Here is a 25,851-nt window from a genome sequence, read left to right as displayed (position 1 = left end):
TATAAGTAGAGTAGAATTCAAGAGAAAGCTTTATTTCCTAGTTCCTCCTCACAGGCCTAAATATAAGATTAAAAACACTTAAGTGCTATTTTTTAACAGTTGGAGAGCACTATGTTTCATGATAGAGTTCCATATTTCTTGGGGGTTGTTACAATGAAATTTTTCTTATATTTGTGACAAGCCAAAACACTTATTACATCTCAGCAAAAGACTTTTTTTTTTTTTTTTTTTCTTACAGATTTGGTGCATAGGAAAACATTGGAACATGTGTGTATCTTAACCATTTTGAAAGTGAAAAGTCTTATGTTTATCCCAGATGTTGTGGGCATGATTCTTGTGATGTGAATTCTTAAAAAAACCAGCACAAAACAGAGAAATGGAAGAAAGGGTGGGAAACTCTGCTGAAACTTATAAAGAAAACCAAGCAAATGCAGAATACATGTTAAGCAAGAGGTTTATATATTTATATTGTTATAGTTCTATAAATGGAAGGATAACTTTCTTCTTTTTTTTTTTAATTTTTTTCTTGGTAATGATGAGTATGCACATAAAATCAGACAGAGAAATAGTATGTAAGTTTCTACTTAGTTAGCATCAGAATTATTATTCTTGAGGCCAGTAACTTATTTAGTGAATCGGAATGTCAGCAACAAGCAGTTGTTCTGTAAGGCAAATAACAAGCTGTTGTTGTTCACACTTGTGCCTCATTTTCCCTCCTATTGTGATATCAGGGGGGTGTGTGTTTAGAAAATACATAAAGCAGGTTGAGTACTCCAAAGAAGTCTGGCTAACATATTTCTTTTAGAAATGTGCAATAGAAATTTGCAATAGTTCTAGAGGAAGAGTGAGGTCTGCTACCAAGTTACTGTGACATAGATGTGCTTGCCTGAGCTTGCAGTGGGAGTAAACATTTATCACTGTGAAAAGGTTTCCATTCATCTTCACAATCATTTCTCCGGAATATTTAAGGTATCCTATTGTAACCACTTGACCTGTCAGGAAAAGAATGCCATGGATCTAAAGGCTGCAGTGTTTTGAAGAAAGATCCAAGTTGGTTTGCATGCTGTTTGGCCTTACTGGATTAAAAATAGTTTATGGCTGACTTGGACTCTGCACCATTTTTCTCCAGTGAGGCCAGTGCATACTGAATGGTTGGGTTGCTGGGAGGAGGTCTGTGTGGAAATTATTTGATGGGAAAATGTGTAGAAACAGACCTGGCTGGAATTCATGTTTATATGTGGCCAGCACGAAAGGAGTTGTAATGTAGGGGCACCAGGTGTTACACTCAAAATCATGTTTAAGAGCAAAGAGGAAGCACACCTTATATGCTATACGACAAAAATTTTTTGTTTCTTGCTACTATAGTTGAAATGTGAAATTCTAATAATTATTAATACAGATCTAATTGTTACAGAAAAAAGAAAGAATTACACTGCACTGAAAATTTTTTACATACTGCTGAGTTTCTAGTACTATCTCTACTTTCCTTTCTGTGACTTCCATGGGTCTGAAGGACAGCAGTTTAATTCTGGGGTGTATGGGGGGACTTACATCAAGTTGTTAACATGTGGAGTGCTTCACTAGGACAAATCTGACACTCCTGTGGATGGTTTCCTCTTCCTTGTGCCAGGATTCATTTGCGGTCATTTCTTCTTTGCTAGCAAGGTTTCACATTCTTGATTTTTCTTCTTTGGTCTGTGAATCTGTTATATCCAAATTTACTGTCTGTGTTGTGACATATATGCATGTTAGAATCTACTTTGTCCTCTGTGTTACCCCTAAAACCAGTTTTGTGTAGCTCCAGGTCTGCATTTCTTCAGCCAAAAAGGGTGAGTCATTTCAGCTGTGGAGTCTCCAGTGCCAAGGCTGTGCTGCAGTTCACATGCCTGTACTCTGCTGCAGCCTGTGTTCCCACTCCTGGTCACACAGGTAGCTGAGGAAAGGCTGGCTGAAGCCATGTGCTCCCTTGGGTAAGGGACTGTAAGGGCTGTTTTAGAGATTAATTAGGTCCCTTGCTTTGGTGGATAAGGTTCCTGTTGGAGTGCTGGGCAACATTTCACAGAATAACAGAACCAATTCTGTTGGAAAAGACCTCTGAGATCATCCAGTCCAACCCATGAGCGAGCACCACCATGTCAACCACACCAGGGCACCGGGCGCCGCAACCAGTCTTTCCTCAAGCACCTCCAAAGTCGGTGACTCCACCACCTCCCCGGCAGCCCTTTCCAACGCATGGCTAAGCAGCGTTAATGTCTAAGGAAAGCTGTGCCGACTGGGGTTATTTGGGGCAGGATGCTCGCTCCCGGTCCCCGGGGCCGGCGGGTGTCCCGTGACGAGCGCCCCGGGACCGCGGGGAGCCGAGGGGCGCTGCCTCTCCCGCTGCTGCCACCAGAGGGCGCCGCGGCCGCCGAGCGCCTCCCCCTGCTGCCGGCGGCCGGTCCTGCCGGGAGGAGGGAAGGGGAAGGCAGCAGCAGCAGCAGCAGCAGCAGGAGGAGGAGGAGGAGGGCGGGCAGGCGGCGACCGCCGCACCACCAGCCGGAGGCCGCTCGCCCGCGCTCCTGCGGCAGAGGCGGGCAGCCGGGCGCACCGTGCCCCTCGCCTCCTCCCCGCGCCGTGCGGCTCGGCGGCCCCCGCCAAGATGTCTCGGGAGCCCGGCTGCAGCCGCTGGCTCCTCTTCGCTGCCTGCGCCCACCTCGTCCTTCTTCTGCCGCCGCTCCGCGCCCGGGGTGAGTGGCGGGGGCCGGGCCGGGACGCCATGGCGAGGTGAAGGGAGGAGAGCCGGGACGCTCGGCCCCTCCGAGGAGGCGATGGCCGGGAGGAGGGCACGGAGAGCTCGGAGCGGCGCCGCTTCCTGCCCGCTCCGTCCCGCCCCGCGCGGGGAGGCGGGCGGGGAAGCCGAGGTGCTCCTCTTGCCGAAGTTTGTTGGCGATCCGAGCTGGAGCGCGGCCGGGCGGAGCGGGGTCCCTGCTTGGCCCCGGGGCGGGGTGCGGGGCCAGGGGGTGCGGGCACGGACGGGGAGATCCGGCCTGGGGTCGGGAGCAGCTCCGTCAGCAGCCGAGCGCAGCGCGGAGCACTCGTGAGGGTGTCTGACGGCGTGCTCTGCTCGGGGCGGGGGGAAAGGCAAAAGCGCCCGCCGAAAATGCCAGCCGAGAGGAAAGAAAGGCATTGCTGTGTTTTAGAGATGTTTTCCATGTGTTTAGTCAGGTGGGAGAAGATGAAAGGAGAAGGGTTAGTAGTATGTCAGCGATTGGGTTGCTACAGGCTCCTGGAGTTGGGAGCTGTTGGCGTGAGTGTAAGAGACAGAAGCAAATGTTTACATCTCTTCTGTTTCTCATTATTTCTAGTCTGAAATCTCTTCTGTTTCTCATTATATTCTACCTGAATATTTCCATCTCTGTCAGCATAGGCTTGTCAGGTTGTTGTGAGCCTTTGGATTTGATTCTCTTCCACTGCTATGGCTTGTTCATCAAAATCATGCAGGGGAAAACTGCTACTAATAAATCACGTTTTCAGCAAAGTAAAACTAATATTTTGGTTTTTCTTCTGCTAAACACTTTTCCTTTCACTGACACTGCTTGGTTTTTGGAGGAGTCCTAATACTGTGCAGCTCTTCCTAAAGCTGCATTTCATTATTTTCGGGACACTACCAGTAAGGTACTATAGCACTGTGATTGCAAACAGATTGTAATCACACTCAGAGAATAGCAGATTCAGTTTTTCCCATATCTGTATTTATTGTGCATGCATACATACCGACATGCATGCAGGCGTAAAGCAGAAATGGAAACACTTGTGTTCATGTTTAGTTGATTAATTGATTAATTAATTTTGATTAATGCTTGTATGGAATTTATTCACCAGAAGCTTCCTGCAGTATTGTGGTTTTCTTTTTCTTTTTTTTTTTTAAATATCTTTTTATGTTACAGAGTCACTCCTTTCCCAAATAACCCATGCTTTTGAGATGGCCTGGATAGTGAGTTTTTTTCTTCGAAAACAGAAATAATTTGGATTGCCTTCCACAGAAGCAAACAGCTTGTCTGTTGGTAGTTTGGTTATTCCATAAATGCTGGCTTGCAAGTGGCGGCTTACAGAATGGGAAAATGTAATCAGATGATTTTGTATGGTGTAACTTCTAGGCAATCAGAAGGGATCGTGATGATGCTTTTTCTTCTACTGGTTTTCTCTGCTTGCCTTTTATAAAGACAGTGGTGTACACAGTGCTCATTTAGACACTCCAGTAGTTCAGAGTGGTGATTTCAGCTGGCTTCTTCCCATACGTGCCATTTGTGTAAAGAAATACAAGTAGTTGCTTCTATTTTATGAAAAGCTTCAGATGCTGTAAATTTGCTTGCATCAGCCTCTCCTCTTCCTCCTCCCCCTGCTTTCTCTGCATTTTGTGTTGAAGAATCTGTTATACATTCTTATCCGGCTAGACCAGAGTCTTTGACGCTGATAGGGTGGCAGCAGTGAAGAAATATTATAAAAGCTTGCATATAAATACACAAAACTAATTTATAGTGCTGTCTCATAATGGAAGATCCCATCTCTTTGACTGACAGCATCAGTGCAGATTCTCTCTGGAATCATGTCAATCCATAGAATCTTATGTTCTTTGAAAACTTGTAAGGGGGAAGAAACCCAACCAAAACAAAAAACAGGCCTTTCATTAAATTATTACTAGAAGTATAAAGACATTCTATTTTAAATGTTTTCCCTACTGCACACTACATAATCCCTGGCTCTCATTATTTGAATTATCAGTTACAGGTTATTATCAGTCACAGTTTTGCCATACATTAAGTCACAGAATTGTTACTTTTTTGTAGCTCATTTAAACTGACCCTCAGCTCAGTGAGGTGGTAGGAATTGCTTCTACATATAAAATGTGATATATAATTCTAGATATTTGTACAGTTTATTGTATTTTAATGCTGCAGTATTTACATCCATTTTTCTATCCTGCACATGTTCCTGCAGTTCGGTTGCTGAGCAATGAAACTAATTACTGAGTTTTACTTTCTAGTGTTATAAGCAAGTCTATATACTTAAGAAGATTTTTATGGAAATAATAGAACACTTGACAAAAATAAGTAGGAATTGAAAGAATTGAATTGAATAGGAATTCTCATATTACATGTCCAGATTTTGAATGGATTCAAAAACATTGTCTAGCTATTCCGGTGGAATTTAGTCATGCTCTCAAAAGACATAAAGATAAGATTGATGATAATATAAAACTTAAAAGTCTTTCTAAGATTTCTTTCCTTTTCTGATCCTCAGTTCTTGGCCATTTAGCAAAAGGAGGGGAGCACTAGCGATTGATGCCTTCTGCTTCTGTCTGCTTCTGCCGGATGACATGATGTTAATGCACAACGTGTGTTAACAACCTTCAGAGCACACAATGCATTAAATAATGAAGTGACAAATACAGGATTACAGGTTGCATTTAAGATGGTGCCTTGCTGGTGTTTTTTCTGCTTTGGGTAGCTTTGTTTATTCGAAATGGTACAGTTAATCACCGTGGTCTTTTGGTTACGGTGGTACCTTACTGGGCTTCAGCTTTTACCAGCTAGTGTTTCTTCTTGCAATGTAATTTCTCAGTGCTCTATGGCAAGTCAGCGGTCCAGCTGACTTTGTTTAAGTATTAAATAAAGCTAATACAATTGTTACATTGTATTAGCACACAGAAAAGGACTATGAGAAATTCTGGATTTACCTAAGGTGCCTCTAGCTCCGGACATTGATGTGTGTTTTAGAAAGAAATCTGTTGCAGTTGTCTGAAATAATAATGATGTTTGAGCACGAAAAGTTACTGTTTTGTTACAGTAGCAAATGATAGCTCCTAGACGTAGGTCATCCTTCTTTGTGCATGTATGCCTTGCACACAGCAAAAAAATATCCTTCACACAGAGAATTTATAGTTTCTGCCTGTGCTGTACGAGTGACCTGGCCGTGAGCTGGAGTTACAATTTTTCTATCAGTGGTCCACTCCTGGGAACATCTTTTTCAGAAACCTCTTGGAAGTGAATTGCGTGTGGATGAGTTAATCTTGGAGTTGTCCACTTGTTCCAAGGCACTTTATTTTCTGCCTACCCTATGGTCCCTTTGTTGGTACATTGAATTTACCATGTACCAGCTAAATTTACCATGTTCTTTTCCTGCTGCCTTTTTCCCAGTAAATCCTGAGAAGAGGATATTTATTTCCATGCTGAGAGATCAGGTTGCTTAACCAGAAGAGTCTTGGCCACAGCTGACTTCTGAAGACTGCTTTATCAAATGAGATGTGCATAACAGATTTGCTAATCAGGTAGAAGAGTGTTGCTAAGATAAATTTATACAGCCTCTGTGTGTGAAAAACTTCATTACTGTTGGGTGAAGATTCTTGAGGCTTTTTTTGGTGGTGTCTTCAGGGGTCTGTTTGTCTGTTTTGTGAATGGTTCTTCAGTAGTTTAAAAATAGACTGAACAGTTCTTGTCTTATTAAAATGTATTAGCTGGAAAAAGTCTTCCTGATATACTTAATGTAAAAGATACCAGGTCATTTTAATGTGTTTAATTGTTGGAAAAGGAGGGGAAGGTGCCTTTCTGAAATCACAGGGAGTAAGAATAATGATACAGTGAGAGACTTTAGCATTCATTGCATGTACTGGTTTGTTGAATAAATTATATGTGTGAGTGTTGAAACTGCACTGTGTGACAGGGTCAGAGCTGGTTGATTTTCAAGGTTCATCTCCTACAATAATGATCCATCCCCACACACAAGAAGGCAGGCAAAGATGGCAGGAGGCCCACATGCACAAACAGGAGCTCCTGGCAAAGCTCAAACATAAAAAAGGAAGCCCACAAGAGATGGAAAAACACAGTCAGGTCACCCCAAGACATGGAGACACTGTCTGAGTCTGCAGGTATGCCATTAGGAAAGCCAGGGCCCACCTGGCGTTGAATCTGGTGAGGGATTCAACTTATGAGAGATAAGAAAAAGGGCTTTACAGGTGTATCAGCAAAAGGGAGACTAGGGAAAATAATATTAGGCCTTCTTATGAATGGAAGACAGGGTTAAAAGAAGGACATGAAAGAGGGCAGGGAACTTGGAACCTTCTTTGCCCTGATCAATATTATTAAAACTCACCTTCAGAAATCCCAGGCCTCTGAAACTCATGAGAAAGTCTGGAGCAAAGAAGAGTAAATCTCACTGGAGGAGGACTGGTTTAGGGAACATTTAAACAAACTGGACATACAGAAGTCCACAGGACCTGATGGCAGGCACATACAAGTGCCAGTGGAGTTTGACAATGTCAACACAAGACTTGATAATCCTTGAAAGGTGATGGTGACTGGGGGAGATTCCTCAAGACTAGAAGAATATCACCCTGGTCTTCAAGGAGGGCAAGGATAAGTTGGCTAGAGGTACCTCAATCCCTGGGAAGGTGGTGGAGCAAATAATCCTCAGCATCACTGCCACAAGGTAGGACAAGACAAACATATGAAGGACAAGAGGGTGACTGGGAGAAGTCACCATGTTTTTGTGAACAGGCAATCATGCTTAACCAACCCAAAAGACTTCTGTGGTGACATGACTGCCTTCATGAATGTGGGGAAGCAGTGGATGCTGTTCATCTCAACTTCAGCAAGGAGTTTGAGTTCAGTCCTCTCTCCTTTAATGTCATAACTAACTGATGGAAGTATGGGCTATGTCTGTGAACGGTGAGGTGGATAGAAAAATAATAATAAACTATCATAAATCCCTGACAGACAAGGAGAGGCTGAAGGAGCTGGGGCTGTTTAGCCTGGAGAAAAGAAGGTTCAGGGATGATGTCCAACATGTAAATGCCTGATGGGATGCGATAAAGGAGACAGAGCCAGACTCTGGTACTCAACAGGACACGAATCAGTTTATACAAACTGAAATACAGGCGATTCTATTTGAACATAATTACTTTTTTCTTTGGTTTTTGTTTATCTTGTTGTTTGTTTTTGTGTTTTTTGAATCTAAGAATGAACACTGGAAGAGGTTGCTCAGAGAGTTTATGGAGTCTGTTCTAGGAAATAATCTAAAAATCTAACTAGACAAGGTCCTGAGAATCCAGTTCTGGGGGGTTGAACTAAATGACCATTAGGAATCCTTTCCAACCTCAACAAATCTGTGGTTTAGTAATACCAGGATGAGTAGGTTGTTTGATTAATTCTCTGAGGAGCTTTATCTGTGTTCTCAAAGATGTGGTGTGAAATAGGTGATCTGATTATTGTTTGATTTGTTTCAAGGATCATGTGTGTTAATATTTTATAAAGCTTAGGAGCAGGGTGGTGTGGGTTTTCGAATGCAGTGTGGTGACAGAGGTAGCATCTCTTGTCAGTCACAGTTGTCTTAGGTTTAATTTGTCATTCCTTGGGTGCACATTAAAAACTGAAATTAGGCTTGTGAATAAGCTGAATTTATGTGATGACACTTCTTCAGGTTAATACTATGTAATTAATACATTTCCTGGAATAAGAATGTTTTGTGTTGATCTTGTAATTAGGACTGTGTCAAGAAGGTGTGGATCTGGCTTGTGTAGGGGAAGCTGTTCCTTGTCTGAATCTCTAAATACTCTCTAGAGTTGATTTGAGATTGATATTGGGAGAAAAGGAGGGAAATGACCTTGAGATTTTCCCTGTTAGTTAGAACCTGGTGCTCATAACATGAGTTCAATCCCTGTACTGGCTACTCAGTTAAGAGTTGTAGGTCCCTTCCAACTCAGAATGTTCTGTGATTCTGACTAATGGCCACCATGCATCTCCTGTGTTAGAATGATATTTGGGATATCTGGATCTAGTCATGTGATTTGAGATGCAGGTTCATCAGGACCTGAGATGTCGCTGTGAACCTCAGCTCCTGGACCCTTGATGAAATTTGATCTCCAGTTGGAAGAGCATAAGGATGTAGGTGTTCGGAGATGGGGCACCCTAGACCTAGGACAATCTTGTCCTGCTGTCCTATATTGTAGGTTTCTAGTGCATCACAGAAATGATAATGGCTAACAATTCACTCTGAAATCAATTTCAAGCAATAAATAATTTAAATTTGCAGTGAGACAATCCACTTGAATCTGTTTTCTGCCCTAGTTTTTAAGAAAACCATCAATTTGACAATGACGAATAGTATTTTGAATTCCTTCCAAATTGTAACAATTTGCTTTCGTTTACATCTCTTTAGTACTTTTAAGAAAAAGATTTTTTAAGAAGAATATTATCAAGACTTTCGTATGTTAAATGGAAGTACTTTTACAAATGAGCAGACTGAGACGAATCAAGTGACTACATCAACAACAAAAAAAGTGATACCAGAACCCATTTTATGATTATTTTTTCTAACACAAACCAGAAGTGTATGCAAAGGGTGGTGTCACTATGAATAGATTAAGGTAATGTTACTTTTGTGCAGGTTAGCTCTGTGGGGGTCTCTTTTTTTTTTGTAGACATTTATTTGGGTCTCAGACATTTAAAAGTTTGACTCCTCTTCAAAGATGGCATTCAAAGCCTATGATAGTCATCTTCATTTTTGATAGAAATTTCTGTCAGCCACTGTCAGTTTCTGTGGCTCCAAGAGAAGCTTTGGAAATACAAACTTTAACCCAAAGACAGTGGACTGCAGGTCTCTCATGTGGTAGGCTGTTATCAAGTGAGCTACTGGACTGGGCAGATTATTATTTTTTTTTTTAAGGGATTTATTTGCCTTGAAGCCAAAAAAGAATTGGCTTCATATCAGAGTGATTTTTTTCAGTGATGGTGTGGGATTTGTCAGGCAGCAAATGTATAGATTCTCTGTGAAGAGACTCATGTTCACAAAGATTACTCCAAATACAGTATCATTTAATGTGACAAATCTACCTAATTCATGGGGGAAGGGGGAAAATAGAGGTATTTTTTTGCTGCAGAACTTCATCAGTTGTGAAAGTGAGCTCCTGTAATATGAAAAAGTCTGTTTTTTTCTTTCAGCTTTTGCTCTAAGTGTAGTTGCTGAAGGTGCAGAAGATGAGACTGAATTACCAGTGCTGCAGGTAATAAATTTTAATTGCTAGAGCATGAACATTTTACAGACATTATAAAATAAGCTAGAATAGACCTGAGCAGAAAGCCTAATATCTGTGGCATTGATTATTTAATTATTGACTTCAGTAGTACCAAATTTGTCTTTCTGTTGTGTGTCATATCAGTTCTTAGTGCTATTCCTGTTGAGAAAAATTTTTGAGTATATAGCCTTTATTAACTCAAAGACAGGTTTTCTTTTCTTCTTGGTTTTGTTAAATATATAATATATTGAGAGGGAAATGGCTGCCTCTCTGCCAAATTAGCATTATTACATATTACCACTCAAGTCACGGCTCAAGCAAAGCTCACACATGAAATTTCAAATAAACCAGATTAGGAGAACTAATGGTCAGAGCCAGTCCTAGCTTTAAATAGCATACTGAGTGTTAGGTGTGTATGCATGCATGTCCTTTGACAGACCTCTGATTACCATTTTTATATGAGTACCTATTTGTAACAGATATTTGTCTATAAAAGAAATTTAAGGGAGGAAAATAAAAGACTGGAATGAATCAATATCTAGAATTTGTAGCTGCCATCTAGATCTAGTGATCTGACATCAAATACAATAAAAGTATAGTCAGAAGTACATATTTCTAAATAATTTTTGGTTTTGATGATGATTGCTATAACTACAGTAATTTTTCTAAGTGAAAAATATCCCTATTGCAAACTGCTGATCTGCTGCAGCATCTGGGAAATTTGGTCATGTCATTCTGTTGTCATTACTAATAGGTTGCTGTTTGTTGAATTCCATTACTATCTCAATCCAGCTGTTACCCTTCTTATATAATATATAATTTATGAAGGCTCTCCTACTATTTTAGAGTTTCAAAACCTTCCATCAGATGAAGTCAGAGGTGCTTTCTAGAACTCTTCAGTCCAAAATGTCTTTTTTTTCCTTTTCTTTTTTTTTTTTTTTTTTAATAACATTAACAGGAATATAACAGGCAACAATTGTTTTGTGTTTTAATAGAAGTAATTTTAAATATGTCTTGTTATTCACACAGTGTACCACAAAAGACATAGGTTTTTGTTTGCACAGAAAATCAACCTTCCTATGTTTTTTCAGATACAGGTTAGCTTAGAATGTTAACTTACTGTGCTGTATAATAACAGTGTTGTGTATAGATATCAAAATAAATTAATCTTATAAGAAACCTTTTAAATTCTATTGAGCCAGGCAGCAGGAAAAGGGTCATAAGAATGGATGTAGTTGCAGTATTTTTTGAAAAGTTTTTACAGATGGCTACCAGGGAAGTTGGAGCTTATTCATTTCAGTGTAATAGTCAGAGGAAAGATCATCTGATGCAAGTAGAGCTAAAAGGATTACATAGATCTGATATTTAAAAAAAGGGAGAGGGTTAAGTATTTAAAAATAGAACTTGTCTCAAGGGTAGGAGGACAATGTATGAGCTTATTAACGATGATATGTATGGCTTTTCTATCTGAAAGTCTTAAAACATGGGAACCAAGGTAAATCCTACAACATTCTTATACAATTAGTAAAGATGAGTTTGTTTTTTCATGTGGGCAAACCAAAGCACTGGGGTGCTTTCACCTGGGATAAATTGTGTAACAGATGAAGGGTCTGTTTTCCTTCCTACATTTTTTTAGGCAGTGTAGATACCTGATGTTTGTGGTAGATGAGTAAATTCCAGTGGAGTCATGTTATGTGCAGCAACCTTTTGAGATTTGTCTTGATATAAATTGCATTTGAATCTTCCTTTAAGAATTGTGTTTGGATAGAAGCTTGCTAGTAGATTAAATGAATATAGTATGTTGGGGTTTTTTCCATACTGAACAGGTGTGTTTTTATTGTAGAGCTCCACATTCCAAATTTACTGCTCAGGAGGTACATAATAAAAAAAAAAAAAGACATTGTTAGTAATAATCTAAAGAGCTCTGGTATAAACTGAGTTATGGAAAAGCATTTTCTCTCTTTTACTTTATTTTCTGAGCACTAGTATGCAAGCATATAGAATATCTCTTGCAAATCTTGATGATGAATAACATTTTACTTTATTTTTCATATTAGTTTTTGAGTTAAAACCTCTATGTATACATTATAAACTGATGAGTGCTTTGACTCACAGTGTGTTTCTGTAGAAATATTTGAGGCCTTGTGTATATTCTTATTTGTTTTTTTTCTTTCTTTCTTCTAGAAATCTGAAAAAAGTAGAACAATTAGTAAAATAGGCAGAGGTAAGTAGAGTATAGTGCTGTTTCACAAATACTTTGTTGGTTTGTATTTTTCCTTTTCTTGGTTCATGTAGCCTCATCAAACAGAAAATTCTAAATCTTTGATTGTACTTGCAGTTCTTGTAGTTAAGTTTTTTGTGAACATTAAGACATAACACATAACATTTTTGTGAACATTGTAATTTAAGTGCACTTGCACCGTGAAAAGGATGAATTACTCTTTGTAGTGCACTGTAGTTTAATATAAAATTTAATGACAGTAGCTGTTCTCATAACAATTTAAGATGAAACTGAATTTTACCATTTTGCTAGCCACTAATTGTAATAACAGGTAATAACTTGCTTTTAACAACTGATAATAACTTTGTAATATAATAAATTATAATAACTAGAAGCAAGTATTTAAGAAGCCTGTCAAGCAATAATAGGTAAAATAGCAGTAAAACAACTTATTGTTGCTGGACACTTGATAAATAATGAGAATAAAAATCCTGCAAGGTTCTGCCTTTTCTGAAGACAAGCCTGATGTCCTTCTGGCAAAAAGTTAACAAACCTGACTTGCATTCTCTGCACTGTAACTGTGGACTTCTCGCTCTGCTAAGCCCTCAGGACTTGGCTCTGCTTTTTTTAAAAGGACCCAGCTTAATTATGTCTGTCCTCTGGCATTTCCTAGTATAATATTTATCAATGCTGTGAGGGTATGAGGAGCACTGGAGAAAATGAAGGTTTTGTGGTGTCCCTAAGTACTCTTTCCTAGTACTACTGTTTAAAAAATATACTGGACTAGATTGACTGCTGGGTTGATGCAGTACATCATTTTTTTGCCTCTTGCTAAGTTGTTTTGGTTTGAGGGGGGTTTTTTTTAGGTCTTTTAACCCATTTCTATGGATAAAATGTAAGGGCTTGAAACAGGATGTAGTTCTTGATGGTTCTTAGTTCTTCTGATACTTCATTCTCCTCTTTTGTACTGTTATATACAGATTAGTAGCACATTTGAATATTAATCTTTCAAAAGACTATGCTTTCTCATGCTTCATTGGGTGTTTCTCAGCTTGAGAAACAATTGAGGTGTTCAATATTGTAACTATTTTTTGTTGACATTTTCATACTCTAAATATGTCTTTCATTAACTATTTTAAACTACCTACAGCCAAGGAAACTATTTCCATTTGATTTAATCATCAGAGTAGATGTTATCTCACCCCTAGAAAGTATGCTATTGTGGGATATCACAGGTGTTGTTAAATGTACCATAAGTGAAAGTAAGTGTAATTCCAATGCTTCCATATCTGTAAATATACTGGTACTAAACCAGCAATTACATAAAAACAAGGCAATGTTTGCTTTTTTGTCTCTGTGGGTGTTTTTGGTGTTGTGCATGTAGATTTAGCCCTTTGACTCTCATTAGCATCAATGAAGTGTAGTTTCAGTTCTCACACTGATTTCAATTTTTGCACAGGAAATCTAGCAAAGATCTTGCTAGGTAGCAATTAGTTGCTATTCAGAAGTTTTTATTATGCATGGGATTTTGAAGCAGTTTGGTGGTTGATGAGCATGAACACTATTGATTCCTACACTCTGTGGGAAAAATGTGAAATGAGTACTGATATCTAAACCAATGCTTATTCCATCTCCATAATATATCATCAGAAATCTCACACAATTTGACAATGGCTTGATGAATAAACTAATAAATTGAGGGGAAATACTTTTGAGGGAAAAGTAGGAAAACATGTAACTGCAGTTTTGAGCTGTCATAAGCTTAAATTAACAAATAACTGTTCAGAGGAGCAAAGCAATGTAATCAATCCTCAGGTGTTGGACATAGCAGTCTTCTCATAACTTTAGTGCAGGTATTTGTGGTTAATGCTCTTTCTGTTCACAATGTTTTCCTTGTGATCCTTCTTCATGGGCTCGGTTTCACTCTTTTTCCTTATTACTTCTTTCCTTCTTCAGACTTTCCTTCTTCCCTTCTTCCTTCAGTTTTTCTCCATCTTTGTTCCACTGTCCATCGTTCATTTTACTCCATTTTTCAAATTAGCTTTTTTATTTTTGGTGTGAACTTTGCTCCTTCTCCACAATTTTCAACATTTTGTACAGATCTCTTAGGTATTAATTTCCTTCCTTGTGGTGCTGCCTTAAATTGTCATATTCTGAGTTTCCTGGTACATTTTCTACATAGTATCTGTAGAGTTCAGCCTTTTGTGGCCAAACAGAAGTCGCAGTATCGTGTGTTACTCCTCCTCACTGATTGATACTTAGTTCACAGGTTTGAGTGGGTTAAACATCATAGACCAAGCCTGTGAGGAGTTGATGCCTTGAAAAGGCATCTGTCCTTTTCCTTTTGTCTTCTCATCTGTTGTTGTCTGCTGTGCTCTGCTTCTGAATGGGATCATATCTCCTTGTTTTTCTAAGATTTCCAACTAGTGAGGGATTATTCTGTCTCCTATCATCAAGAAAAATTGGCTACCTGCTTCATCATTTACTTGTATTTTAATAGGCACTTTTATAATCCACAAACATTTGCAATGCTACTTCACTATTTTCTTTTAAATTTCTCACAGTCTTCTCTCCTGCTTAAAGTTTTTAGTTAAGATGCCTTTAAACACTGTGAAGACATGAGTGAGATGATTTTTAAATGAATCTTGAAAAGGGCTGGTTTGGATTTTTCTGTGTGTGTGTGAAATAATGCCTTTTTACTATTTCATGTAATGTTTGTATAATTAAAGGAATAGCTTACTGTATAATAGATTCCCACATACACCTGGGTCCTCACTAGCTTTGGGGCAAATCAGAAAATGATTTCTTTTATTTTAAATCTTCTCATTTTCTTGTTTACAGAATTAAAAGGAATAGTATTTGTCATCCAGAGTCAAAGTAATTCATTTCATTCCAAGAGAGCAGAAGATCTAAAAAGAGATATTTTGAAACAGGCTGTAGATCTTGGAAAGGTATGTTGAGATAATATTAAGTGCACCTTGCTATATATGCTATTACTCCATTTTACTAAAAATATTGAGGTTTGTTGTGCCTTTTTTCAAATCCATTTTATTTCTTTTGGTAATCTTTCTGTGTGCTTATAAAAAAACTATTTCAATGGTTATTTACTGATTGTACTCTGTGATTTATCACTACTTTTAATTTCAACTTGATATGTAATGGCTGTTATTGTTTGGATGCCATTTGATGCAAAAGTGGCAAGAAAGAGATGGAAGAAGGCATTTTTCCAGTATCACTTTAGCGTCTTTGCAAAAAAAAAAAAAAAGTAAAAATAAAAAAGCATTCTTTATGAAGTGAAAAACATAACAATTTAATTATTAGTTAGAATAATTTTAGGTGAGTATTTTAATAGAGCCAGTGAATGTGCTGTAATGTAGATTTTGTCAGAATTCCGTTGCACAGTTGACATTGTGGCAGTAGAACAGAAATGTGTGTATGGGCATTAAATTCCTCCCTTTCTGCAGCAGCAGCCCTCCACACACCTCTTGCCCCATCCCTCTGTGATGCAGTGCCTTCCCCAGCTCTTCCTTGTTCCTCTGCCACCCCTCTGCACACTGAGCACTCTGCCTGGAGCTTGTGGCTCACACTGACCTGAGAGCTGCATGTTGTACTTTACATTCTAACATGAAATTTGATTTGTCAAGCTTAAGCCTAGAGAGAAGAGGTTTTTAAGAAACTTACAATGGAAGTTCAGTGTGCATAAACAATGCTTTATTTTCTTTGTCTTTTATAAAATTAAGAAAAATTTAAGAGTGGCATACATCCCCTGATATGAAATAGCTTGCTGTGAGGTTATTTGACCTATTTTTCATTTCCACGCTTTTTGTTGTAAAGGAAAAAGGAATCTTTTGTAAATTGACTTACGTATATTAGTATTTTAGTGCCTAAATCAGATTGCTGGATGTTTTAGTCTTCATTTATCCAAGCTTATCAAACCTGTTGTAATTAAATCCATTCTAAATGCAATTTTTAATCCCTTAATGATCACAGTCATGTGAACAGCATTTGTTCTCCAGAGTTCTCCTCTTTCAGAGTCCTCTTCAGAGTTGAGACAAGTATTCAGATACAATGTGTGCAGAGAGGATTATGGTGTCAGTCATTAAACCCAAGGATTTTAGTTGAATTCTGTAACTGATGTTGCAGAGTATGAGTAATGAAAAGTCCAGTAAGCAGAAGCACAAATGGTTTCAGTGAGGCTGAAATAAAAGCATGTTTTGTGGGAGAGCGGTGAAATCTTTTTATAATCAGAGTTGTACCTGAAACTAACCTGGCTTTTAAAAACCTTTATTGCCTAATTAAGGAGATGCCTTTATTGAAATGCTGAAATGGTAATGCTTTTCAAGTATTAAAGGTTACCTCTTCAACAGCAGTCTTAAGAGAAGCTGTGATGGAAATCCCATCAATAATCTCATATCTGAAACTTGGGATAAGGGGAACTCCATCAGTGTATAGGAAAAAAAAATAAACAGGCATAACCAGCAGGTTCTTGATACATCTTGATTATTTTGGTCAACTGACAATGCCACTATGAGACACTACCCAGCAATGCTGATTGTGGAGATCTCTGCAATCCTACATACCAGCATTTGAAGTTGGCATTTTTCACTGCAAAGAAGACATATGAAATTATTAGTTTCAGGCAATAAAAAGTTAAATCCTTGTGTTTTCAAAGACAACTGCTGCATGAAAACAAAAGACTGAGTCATCAGGTTCACTCCTCCATTGTTACAGGCCCAGGCAATAGATGTTTATTCCATAAGGTCTCATTAGTTATTTTCTGCTAGTTTAAAATGAGAAATGGAATCCAACTGCTAGATTTCATTAGACCAGCATATATGTTTCATTTCAAAGTGGATTAAGTTACTGACATTAATCTTTACAAGATTTGTCCATTTATTTTCTGTTATTGTGTACTTAAAACATTTTTGTAATGTGAAACCAATCTGTAATTCCGGTCACCAGTAGGTGTCAGAATTTTGTTCTTGCACAGAAACATTCTCCAAAGCAATTAATTGAATATTAGCCAAAACTCTTCAGTTAGAATTTAGCAATGGCAAAAATTCACAACAGTTTCTACCAATCTTCTTAGTTTTCTGAGATTCCTGAACATTTTACCTCTGTAAATTAGACATAATTTGCTTGAGACTGTTCAGAATTAATGCCATAAATTCAATGCAATCTGTAATATACCTATTGCTTCAATCTTCAGTTACTTGCTCAAATTCAGGATTCTAGTTGAAAACCCTCTTTACTTCTCTCTCTCCTGTAATGACTTCCCATTTCCTGGAAGCCACTTTCCATCTGAGACTGATCAGGCAATTCATTTTTTGATCCTGCAGTTTTAACAAGGTTTAACAGATTATATTTAAGTGAAGTGTTGGGCTCCATTCTGACCTGCCCCTCCATCTCCGTGGCTGCAATAGTTTGTCTTTATGGCAAGGTTTTCCACCATATCAAGATCAACTCTATTTTTTAAATTAAAACAGGTATGTTTTAACTTCAAAAGCTTTAAACTTTTTGATTTCTCAGTATTACTAGATCGGTTCTCTTTGGTTTTTTGTGTAAAATAATAGTGTGCCCTTTGTTTACTTCCTAGCAACAGCTTTCTTTTTTTTTTTTTTTTTAAAGGATTTATTCATTCTTGTGTTTGCAACATCATCCACAACTTCAATATTTACATTTATTTTCCAAATCTGTCCATAAAAGTACACTTACATTATGGGGGGAGAACTTGCAGTATAAAACCCTAATAAGAGTGTGCATTTAAGTGGTCAGTATATGAAGTTCCTATTTCTACTTGGTTATTCATGTTAGCACCTGTGTTTGTTTTATGTTGTGTTACTTATTCTGCTTGCATACATTGCCTAGTATCAGTATGGACTTGGTCATTTTTCTTTGTTTTTCTTCATAATGCTTCATTTCTTTAGGATTTACATTTTAAAGTGCAACTGCTCATTCTGAGGCTTCAATATTTGGGTGCTCAAGTTGTGAAATGCTTCTAAACTGTTGTTTTGAAAGATGAGGTGCAATCAAAATAAAATCTTTTGAAACTGTTCCAGGAAAAGTGTACAAAAGGTACTGTTTAGTTTTGAAAATGTATTTTGGAGTTCTCTTAAATCTCTTCAAGGTCAGTTTACAGGGCTTTACACATTTGAGTGATTTTTGTTTTATCTTTGTATTCCTCCAGTTGTTCTCCTAGCTTTTTGTTTTAATTGTTTGATCTTTGACTTTCTACTACGCCCTTGATTCTCATTCTGCAAAGGTACTGGCATCCTTTTGACAGTTGCTGGCTTTGTTATCAGCAGAATTGATGTCTAGCTCATTAACTGTTGAAACTGTGAAAGTTACCTACTCTCAGTGCTGGAAGGTGAACAGGATCGTTTTCCTCTAATGGATGCTCAGCAGATTTGAAGGAATTTGTAGAAGTCGGATAATTCTGCACTAATGAGATCTTTTAAATGTTTTAGTAGTGGTGAATGGGCTCCCCTCAGCCCTGCCTTACACATTATATACCATTTTTATATAGCTGCTTTTACCAGTCAAATATGTGGTAACTTCCTTTGCTTTTTTGAATGCAGAAAATGGGACCTGTCACCTCACAGAGATGTCTTGTCACGTTAGGGCAAAATATATACAAGAAATTCAGAAGTTTAAAGTGCTTTAGGCTAAGCATCTCTCAGCCTCTCCAGCAGCAATCTCTGCATACTTAATGAGATTTGAACAAACCCGTTTTACTAAGATATTTCTTTTCTTAGTAAAGAATAAGAGATTGCTATAAAGCTTCCTCCTCCACTGCTGTTGGCTATATTAAAATTGCTCAGTTATCTTTGAATAAAGTGCTCAAGTATACATGAGAGTAGAATTACTAAATCATCAGATTAAAATCATTACCTGGTGACAGTTGTTTTATTCTTGTAAATTCTTCTGAGCATCTATATTGGTACTTGAAATACATTCACCAAATTTCTTGCCTTGTGGAAGCTTCTTTCTGCTCTGCTCTTCCTTCTTTTCTTCCCTAGTTAAAAAGGTACATTAGATTTACTTGGCCAGAGCCTGTTGTGGGGAAGGGACCTGCTCCCCTGTGTATCACAGTGATTTAGCTTGGGAGACAACTGTCTCAATCTTGCTGTCAGTGAAAGATGCTTCAGGCTTTCCATGAATATAAAAATCTACTTGCACTGCTAATCTTATTGGTATTAAAAGAAGCAGCTGAACCCTGTACATTTCTTAATTTCATTGCTTGAATCATAGAATCATTAAGGTTGAAAAGATCTCCACATCATCAAGTCTTTGACTGAATACCACCACACCCATTAAACCATATCAGGAAGTGCCACATCTGCTCAGTTGTTTGAACACTTCCAGGGATAGTGACCCCACCACTGTGCTGGGAAGCTTGTTCCGATGCTTAATCACTCTTTCAGTGAATGAACCTGTCCTAATATCCAACCTGAAGTGTTTTTATGCACTAGTTGGGATTGACAAAGGTTTTGCTTTTAAGTAAAAACTCACTTTGCATGCTAATATTATCAACTAAAATACTAAAATCTTCTTAAACACATTCTAAACAAAGATCTTACTCAGACCAGTTGGCAACATAATTATAATGGTTCATCTTTAATTCTGGCTTTCATGAATAATAGCTATGTGCTGTATACCACATCTGTCTTTTGTGTGATTGTATTTATTTAGAATTCTTGTAAACTGTGAGCTGTGGAGAAAGTATTCCTTGCTGCCTTTTATTCACTCAAGTGAAGAGCAAACAAATGGCACTTTACTGCAATATATTGTTGTCATCCTAGGCTACTGTCTTATTATACACATCTGTGGTAGCATTTATAATAAGCACTCAAAACTTTTCCAGATTTTTTTCCCCATCTTTTTATTTGTCTTGTTACAAAATAAGGTCTAATTTGTTAATTTGCACGCAGTACTTGCTCTTGATTTGTGAAAGCAGGGTGATGCTATGGCCTTTCACTGAACTCTCTCAAATTAAATGCAATATATTATGAAAACTCAATTATTTTTTAAAATAACTGGGCATGTGAGAGTAGAACAGAAGTAGAAATTATCTGTAATGGAAAATAGTACATTATACTGTATTACTTTAGGCGTCCTGAGGAGCGAAAGATTATTGGAAACCATTCCTTATTAGAAACATGGGTTTTGTTGTTGTGGATTATAATAGATAAAAAAAAAAGGTTTTTGCACCTTATTGTGGCCTTTCAGTACTTAATGGGGGTTTATAAAGAAAGATGGGAGCAGACTTTTTAGAGGGCCTCTAATGATAAGGAAAGGGTAACGTTTGTAAACTGAAGGAGAGTAGTTGCAGACTCAACATAAGGAGGAAATTTTTTACAGTGATGATGAAACACTGATAGTTTGCCAGAGAGGTGGTAGATATCCCATCCCTGGAAACATTTAAGATCATTTTGGTGGGGGCTCTGAGCCATCTGAGGTAGCTGAAGGTGTCCTTGCTCACTGGAGGGGCTTGGACTAGAGCTTTAAATGTTCCTTCCAGCTCAAAACTGTTCTACAATTCTATGAATGAAGCCTAAAGGGAGAAACAGAGCAAGGAATTAAATTGACTGGACAACTTTGGAGAAACTCTTAAATAACTGATGTGTTAAACAGAAGCAAAGTTATTTTACAGTGGCATTATAAAATAGTACTTTAAATCATCCATGAATTTTATTTGAATGGGATTATTGAAATAATATTTTGTCCTGAGTTCTTGGAAATGAGGCTCTGATAGAATTGATGCTTATGTCTTTAAAACATGAAAAATATTTGAAATGTGCATGGTAATTTTCAATATTTAAGAAAATTTCTAGAATGTAGAGAAGATGTAGTGTTTGGTATAATGTCTGAAGCTGGCAATTTCCATTAAATTGTCTGACCCGCTGGGTTTAGGGGTAGGAGGTTTGCTATTACTCTTTTAACTATTGCTATTGGTATTACTTTCTTCAGAAATCCTTCAGGATGTCTACAGAATTGTCATGTTTTTAAAAGTAAAGCTGTAGGGAGAGTTCAGTATGTATTCCACAGCTCTACTTTGTCATAACAGTCATAACAGACGACTGTAAGAGCTTGGCTTATTTAACCTCCCAAGGGAAGGCTGAGAAGGTAGGCTAACTCTGTGTCTTAGGATTGATTGCTGAAAAGAAGATAAAGAGAGTTGGGAAAATGTTCTTATGTGCTTGTAGGGTTTGGAGAGATAGGAAAGCGTTTCTAATTCTGGAGCTGTGCAGTTCAGCACCAGTGCTCAGGGTTTAAGATCCCCACTCCTGCCCCTCGGCTCTGGCCTTCATGGGGCAGTTTAATAAGCGCAATGCACAGAGATGATCTATGCAAGACACCTTCAAATATCAGCAAACTGGACTCGTTAGGAGCAAATTCCCATACACTACTGCATTTTTCTCTGGTGTATTCCAAGATGGCTTTTTGCTCTGCTCAGGTGACTCAGTAATAAAACAATGAATACATTACTGTCGTGTTCTGTATTTCACTGCAGTTCTGTATCCATGTCGTACTTGCAAAATCATGTCACACAGGACATATAATTAATAGTGCTGAGCAAGATCTAGTTTGAGTTGTGTTCTAATAAAGCGCGTTCTCACAAAAGAATACACTTAGGGCAAGGTTTGGTTATGCTTAGATGAAATTCAGTGAACTCTTTTGCAGGAAAACAAAGCAAACACAATTCTGCTACAGGATTATAGAGGATGTGACCTAGCCTGGAAATCCCATTTTAGCTGGGGTTGATCTCTGCCATCCTGGGTGCATACAGAAGCCCATTTTGACCTTGTAGTCTGTGAAATGTTAACATTTTTCTTTGTTTTTCCATTGTACAGTTTTGTTCTCTATAAATTGCACATTTCTCATAAAGGATTTGGTAGATTAATATGAAATTGCATGTAATGCAGAAAGAATACAGATACTTGTTTCAGGTTAATGATTCCCTTACTCAGTTCTTAATTCTTTCATTCTGAATTACCTTTTCTTTGTTGGATATGCTGTTCCACCCAAGTTTTTGCATGTTAATGAAGAGAACTATCAATATTTAGATTCAAGAACCAGAGGTCTCTCGATGATATGGTGTGAAATTGATTGTGTCATTAGCATCTTCATACTTAAACTTACATAAAAAATACTAGATGGTTCTAAGGTACAAATGAGGCTCTGTCAGTCTGTGTCCTTTTAGAATTGGTTTGAAAATGTGGATCTATCCCCTTAATTCACACTTAGTTTTTTGTTTACATATAGTTTGCAATTGTATTCTGTGTATCACTGTGCTGATAGAGTAGGTGGTATTTGGAGTAAAAATGTCTCATATTCATACATGGAGTATGTACTCTCACATTGTATTTCCAACCACTAGCAATTTCTTGGTTTTGCCCTTTAAAGTCAGCTCAGTTGTGAAAGTGGGGATAATGTCTCAGTCTTCAAAAAGTGATTAAATTATTTTTTTTAGATTATAAGATACTTTACTTGTGTCTTATGTGAAATGGTTGGTATGTGTGAAAACACATGTGCTTTGTAACTGTGGAAAAAAATAGTTCCAAGCTAGAAAAACCAGTGAATGCAGTACAGGCCATGGATGCATTTGTGGGAGAGTTTTATGAGATAGACAAGCACAGTGTGCAAGTTACATTTCATTACCTTGACTGCACGTGCCTTTCCACTCCTCAAAACTGACACCAAGTACGTTTGGCTTTTTTGTTCTGTCCTTGTACTGAAGACAGAATAAATAAAATGAGTAGGTCAGCCCAGTTCCACTAGGTTCAGAGTGAAAATACATAAAATGAGAAAGAAAAAGCAACAGAAACTGTCCTGTATTTTTGAAAGAGGCTGTTTTATCTTTACAGTGTGTTTTAAGCATCTCCTTTATTAAATTAGAATTGATGCATGGTTATGGATGAATTGAAGGAAAGGATCATGCAGGACATGTATTTTCAAGTTTTAGAGGAAGCTGGGTAGAGAAAGAACAGGTTTATGAGAATGTCAAAGAGAAAAGATACCTTGTAAAAGTACTGGATTAATTCAAGATGAGAGTGGTTTTTCTTTATCATCTTTGCTCTGCACAAAGGAAATGGCTGGGCTTCTTTGTTAAAGAGGAGATAACTGAGTATATGGTACTTACCTACTTAGATTATGTAATTTACTTTGTACCTTTTCCATGGGTAAATGCTGTTTGTATCTAAAATGACTCCAGTTTTATCCTTCAGTGTGATAGAGACACTGAGTATGTTGTTATTATTATTATTAACTAATTTTTTCTTTTCTGGATCCTATTGTTCATAAAATACATGGCTGCCTATAAATACTAGAGTAACTGCTTTTGTTTGTAAAAATAAATGTTCTTGTAAAGACAGAGGTCTGCCCTTTTATCTTCCTATCTGCAGTCCCGTAAGTAAGCATAATTTTATACTTTTACCATAAAGTTAAACCAAAAATAAATGAAAGTAAATAAATCTAAGTAAATAAAATCAATAAAGATAAAACTATATCAAAGTAAATTTTACCATTTTCACATTTTAGTGAAATACAAGGTGTTGAGAATACTATGACTAAGATTTGCCACTTCCACAAAAAAACTCTGAACTTTTGGTTTTTCAGTAAACTGAAAACAAGTATATTTGTTAGGTTGGCTTGAACTGGAACCTTAAATCAGAAATACTGATTTTTGAGATGCAGCTGAATATCCTGTTCCAAGTTAGAGTTTTGGCATTGTTTCTTTTCAATTTGGGTCATTCCAATAGCATAAATCCTTATTTTGTGTAAGATTAATGATCTCTCCTGAGAGACACAGTTATTCCTTAGAGTGGTAGAGATGTTTGCTGTATGAAATTTTTAGTTTTTATGTATTTCTAGGTGCTGTGCTTACCTGCTATTAAAAAGGATTTAAACTTGACAGTCAGCAAATAGTGTAAAATTTATTTTAGAGCTTTTCTTAGAAAATAAATTATTTTTTGTGTTTAAGTGTGATTTTTATGTTAATGGCATCGTTCTCAAAAAGCATTCATCAAGCAGGAATGTTTGGCACATGCAAGCTGTAAGCAGAAAAGGATTAGGGCTTGGACCTCTCTCTGGCTGTGGGAACACAGACCTCCAAATACAGACACACAAAGCGTCCTGCCCAGGAGTTAGAAATGGAATTTAAGGAGAGGACAAGACAGACTGCAGTGATCAGAGCAGGGCATGGCCAGACGAGTGTCCTGACCACCGATTTGTTACGAGTGACCAACTCCCTTTCCCCCCTGTACTTACTGATGATATTTCCTCCTTGTCCTGGTTTTAGCTAGGATAGGGAAAGAGAGGGGTTGAGTGGGCCTAATTTCCAGCTGGGCTTAAACCACTCCTCAACCCACCATGATTTGCTGACCTCAACCCACCTCTTTTGCTGACCTTTTGCTCTTTCCTAAGTGTTTCATGTGAAGTTTTGTGCCAAGCCAAAGTGCTGTTCCCCTGAATGCTGTGGTGAGTGCCATGCTCCTGTGGGCAGTGACCCCCTGCCAGACTGCCAGGTGAGCAGGGAGCCTCTCCCTTCTCTTTAGCTGGTGTCACACCCCGAGAGAATGGTGCTGCAGTGGGGGATTGGGCTGGGTGATGGAGTAAGGTACTGTGTGTGTGTTAAGGGATGTACCTGTATCCAGCTTTTCACATGTATTACAAATCGTGCAGTTTGGTTTATCAGAAGGCTGTGGTTAAAATGGTCTTTTCTTGGAAACTACCCCAAAATGACGGGCATTGGGATCTGCCACATCAAAGGTTTAAAATAACAAAAGAGCAAAGGAACTTACGAGAAATATTTTCCTTTGTAGGGAAGCTTCTTTGATCTTTCAGAAAGAAAAAAATGCTAACTCCTCATTTTGATTTTTGTGTAAATCCATGGGTTTTTGTCATGGTGCTAGTGTGACAGGTCAAAGCTCAGCTCAAAGTAAAGAGTGTTAGAACTCTCACTTAAGCTGTGTGTGACAAGATTGTCCAATGGAAGCCTTTGTAGAATACCCTACATTATTTATAAGTATTTCTTTACAGTATGGGATTTTATGGTATGGCAAGGAGATAACTATGCTATATTGATTACATGGGTTCTTATGCATAGTATTTAACTCGAAGTCTGTTAGCTTTGTAAGTAAAAGACAGGTAAGAAATTATGAGTTGGAAGAAGCACTATCCCTAACTTGCAGTTCACCTTGTTTCATACCATCCTAATTCATCTATTCTTCAGGGCAAAACCAATGAAAACTGAGTAGTCGTTCCAGAAAAATTTTTTAAAGATTAATTGATGTTTAGGAAGAAAGTACATGTAATTCAAGTTTAATGGGAATGTTTTTATTTTTCTTAAAGGAATTGCCTACAGTTTTGCTTATTCATCAGATCGACAGGCATGAAGGTTCATGGACAATATTGCCATTAATGAAAGAGTAAGTGTAATTAATGCCAGTTATTTTCAGAAGTCTTTGTAACCAAGAATATATGTATTAGTTACTCAGACCTCTTTTTTCAGAAGCATAATTTTTTAATATAATACGAGTTGCAACCTTGTATTTTAACTTTCTTACTGTACTTCCTTTTT

At 37.8% G+C, this 25,851-nt stretch overlaps 1 protein-coding gene across 2 annotated transcripts in view; it reads left to right on the top strand.

Annotated features, from left to right (window-relative positions):
* Nucleotides 1-2,442: 2,442 nt before the first annotated feature.
* Nucleotides 2,443-25,851, top strand: part of B3GLCT (beta 3-glucosyltransferase) — a 46,391-nt gene continuing 22,982 nt past the window's right edge. Inside the window, exons 1-5 of one of the 2 annotated variants that reach the window (XM_086881635.1) lie at nucleotides 2,443-2,726; nucleotides 9,975-10,036; nucleotides 12,233-12,272; nucleotides 15,111-15,220; nucleotides 25,623-25,699. In XM_086881635.1, coding sequence (XP_086737761.1) covers nucleotides 2,639-2,726; nucleotides 9,975-10,036; nucleotides 12,233-12,272; nucleotides 15,111-15,220; nucleotides 25,623-25,699 — 377 coding nt within the window. In that variant the 5' untranslated portion in view covers nucleotides 2,443-2,638. Of the gene's footprint in view, nucleotides 2,727-9,974; nucleotides 10,037-12,232; nucleotides 12,273-14,628; nucleotides 14,696-15,110; nucleotides 15,221-25,622; nucleotides 25,700-25,851 lie in introns of those variants that run through there. The other variant, XM_086881636.1, reaches the window with a different exon arrangement.

This window comes from Cyanistes caeruleus, chromosome 3 (assembly GCF_971803275.1).
Source record: "Cyanistes caeruleus chromosome 3, bCyaCae1.hap1.1, whole genome shotgun sequence".
Taxonomy (NCBI): domain Eukaryota; kingdom Metazoa; phylum Chordata; class Aves; order Passeriformes; family Paridae; genus Cyanistes; species Cyanistes caeruleus.
This window is presented reverse-complemented; position numbering and strand designations above follow the sequence as displayed.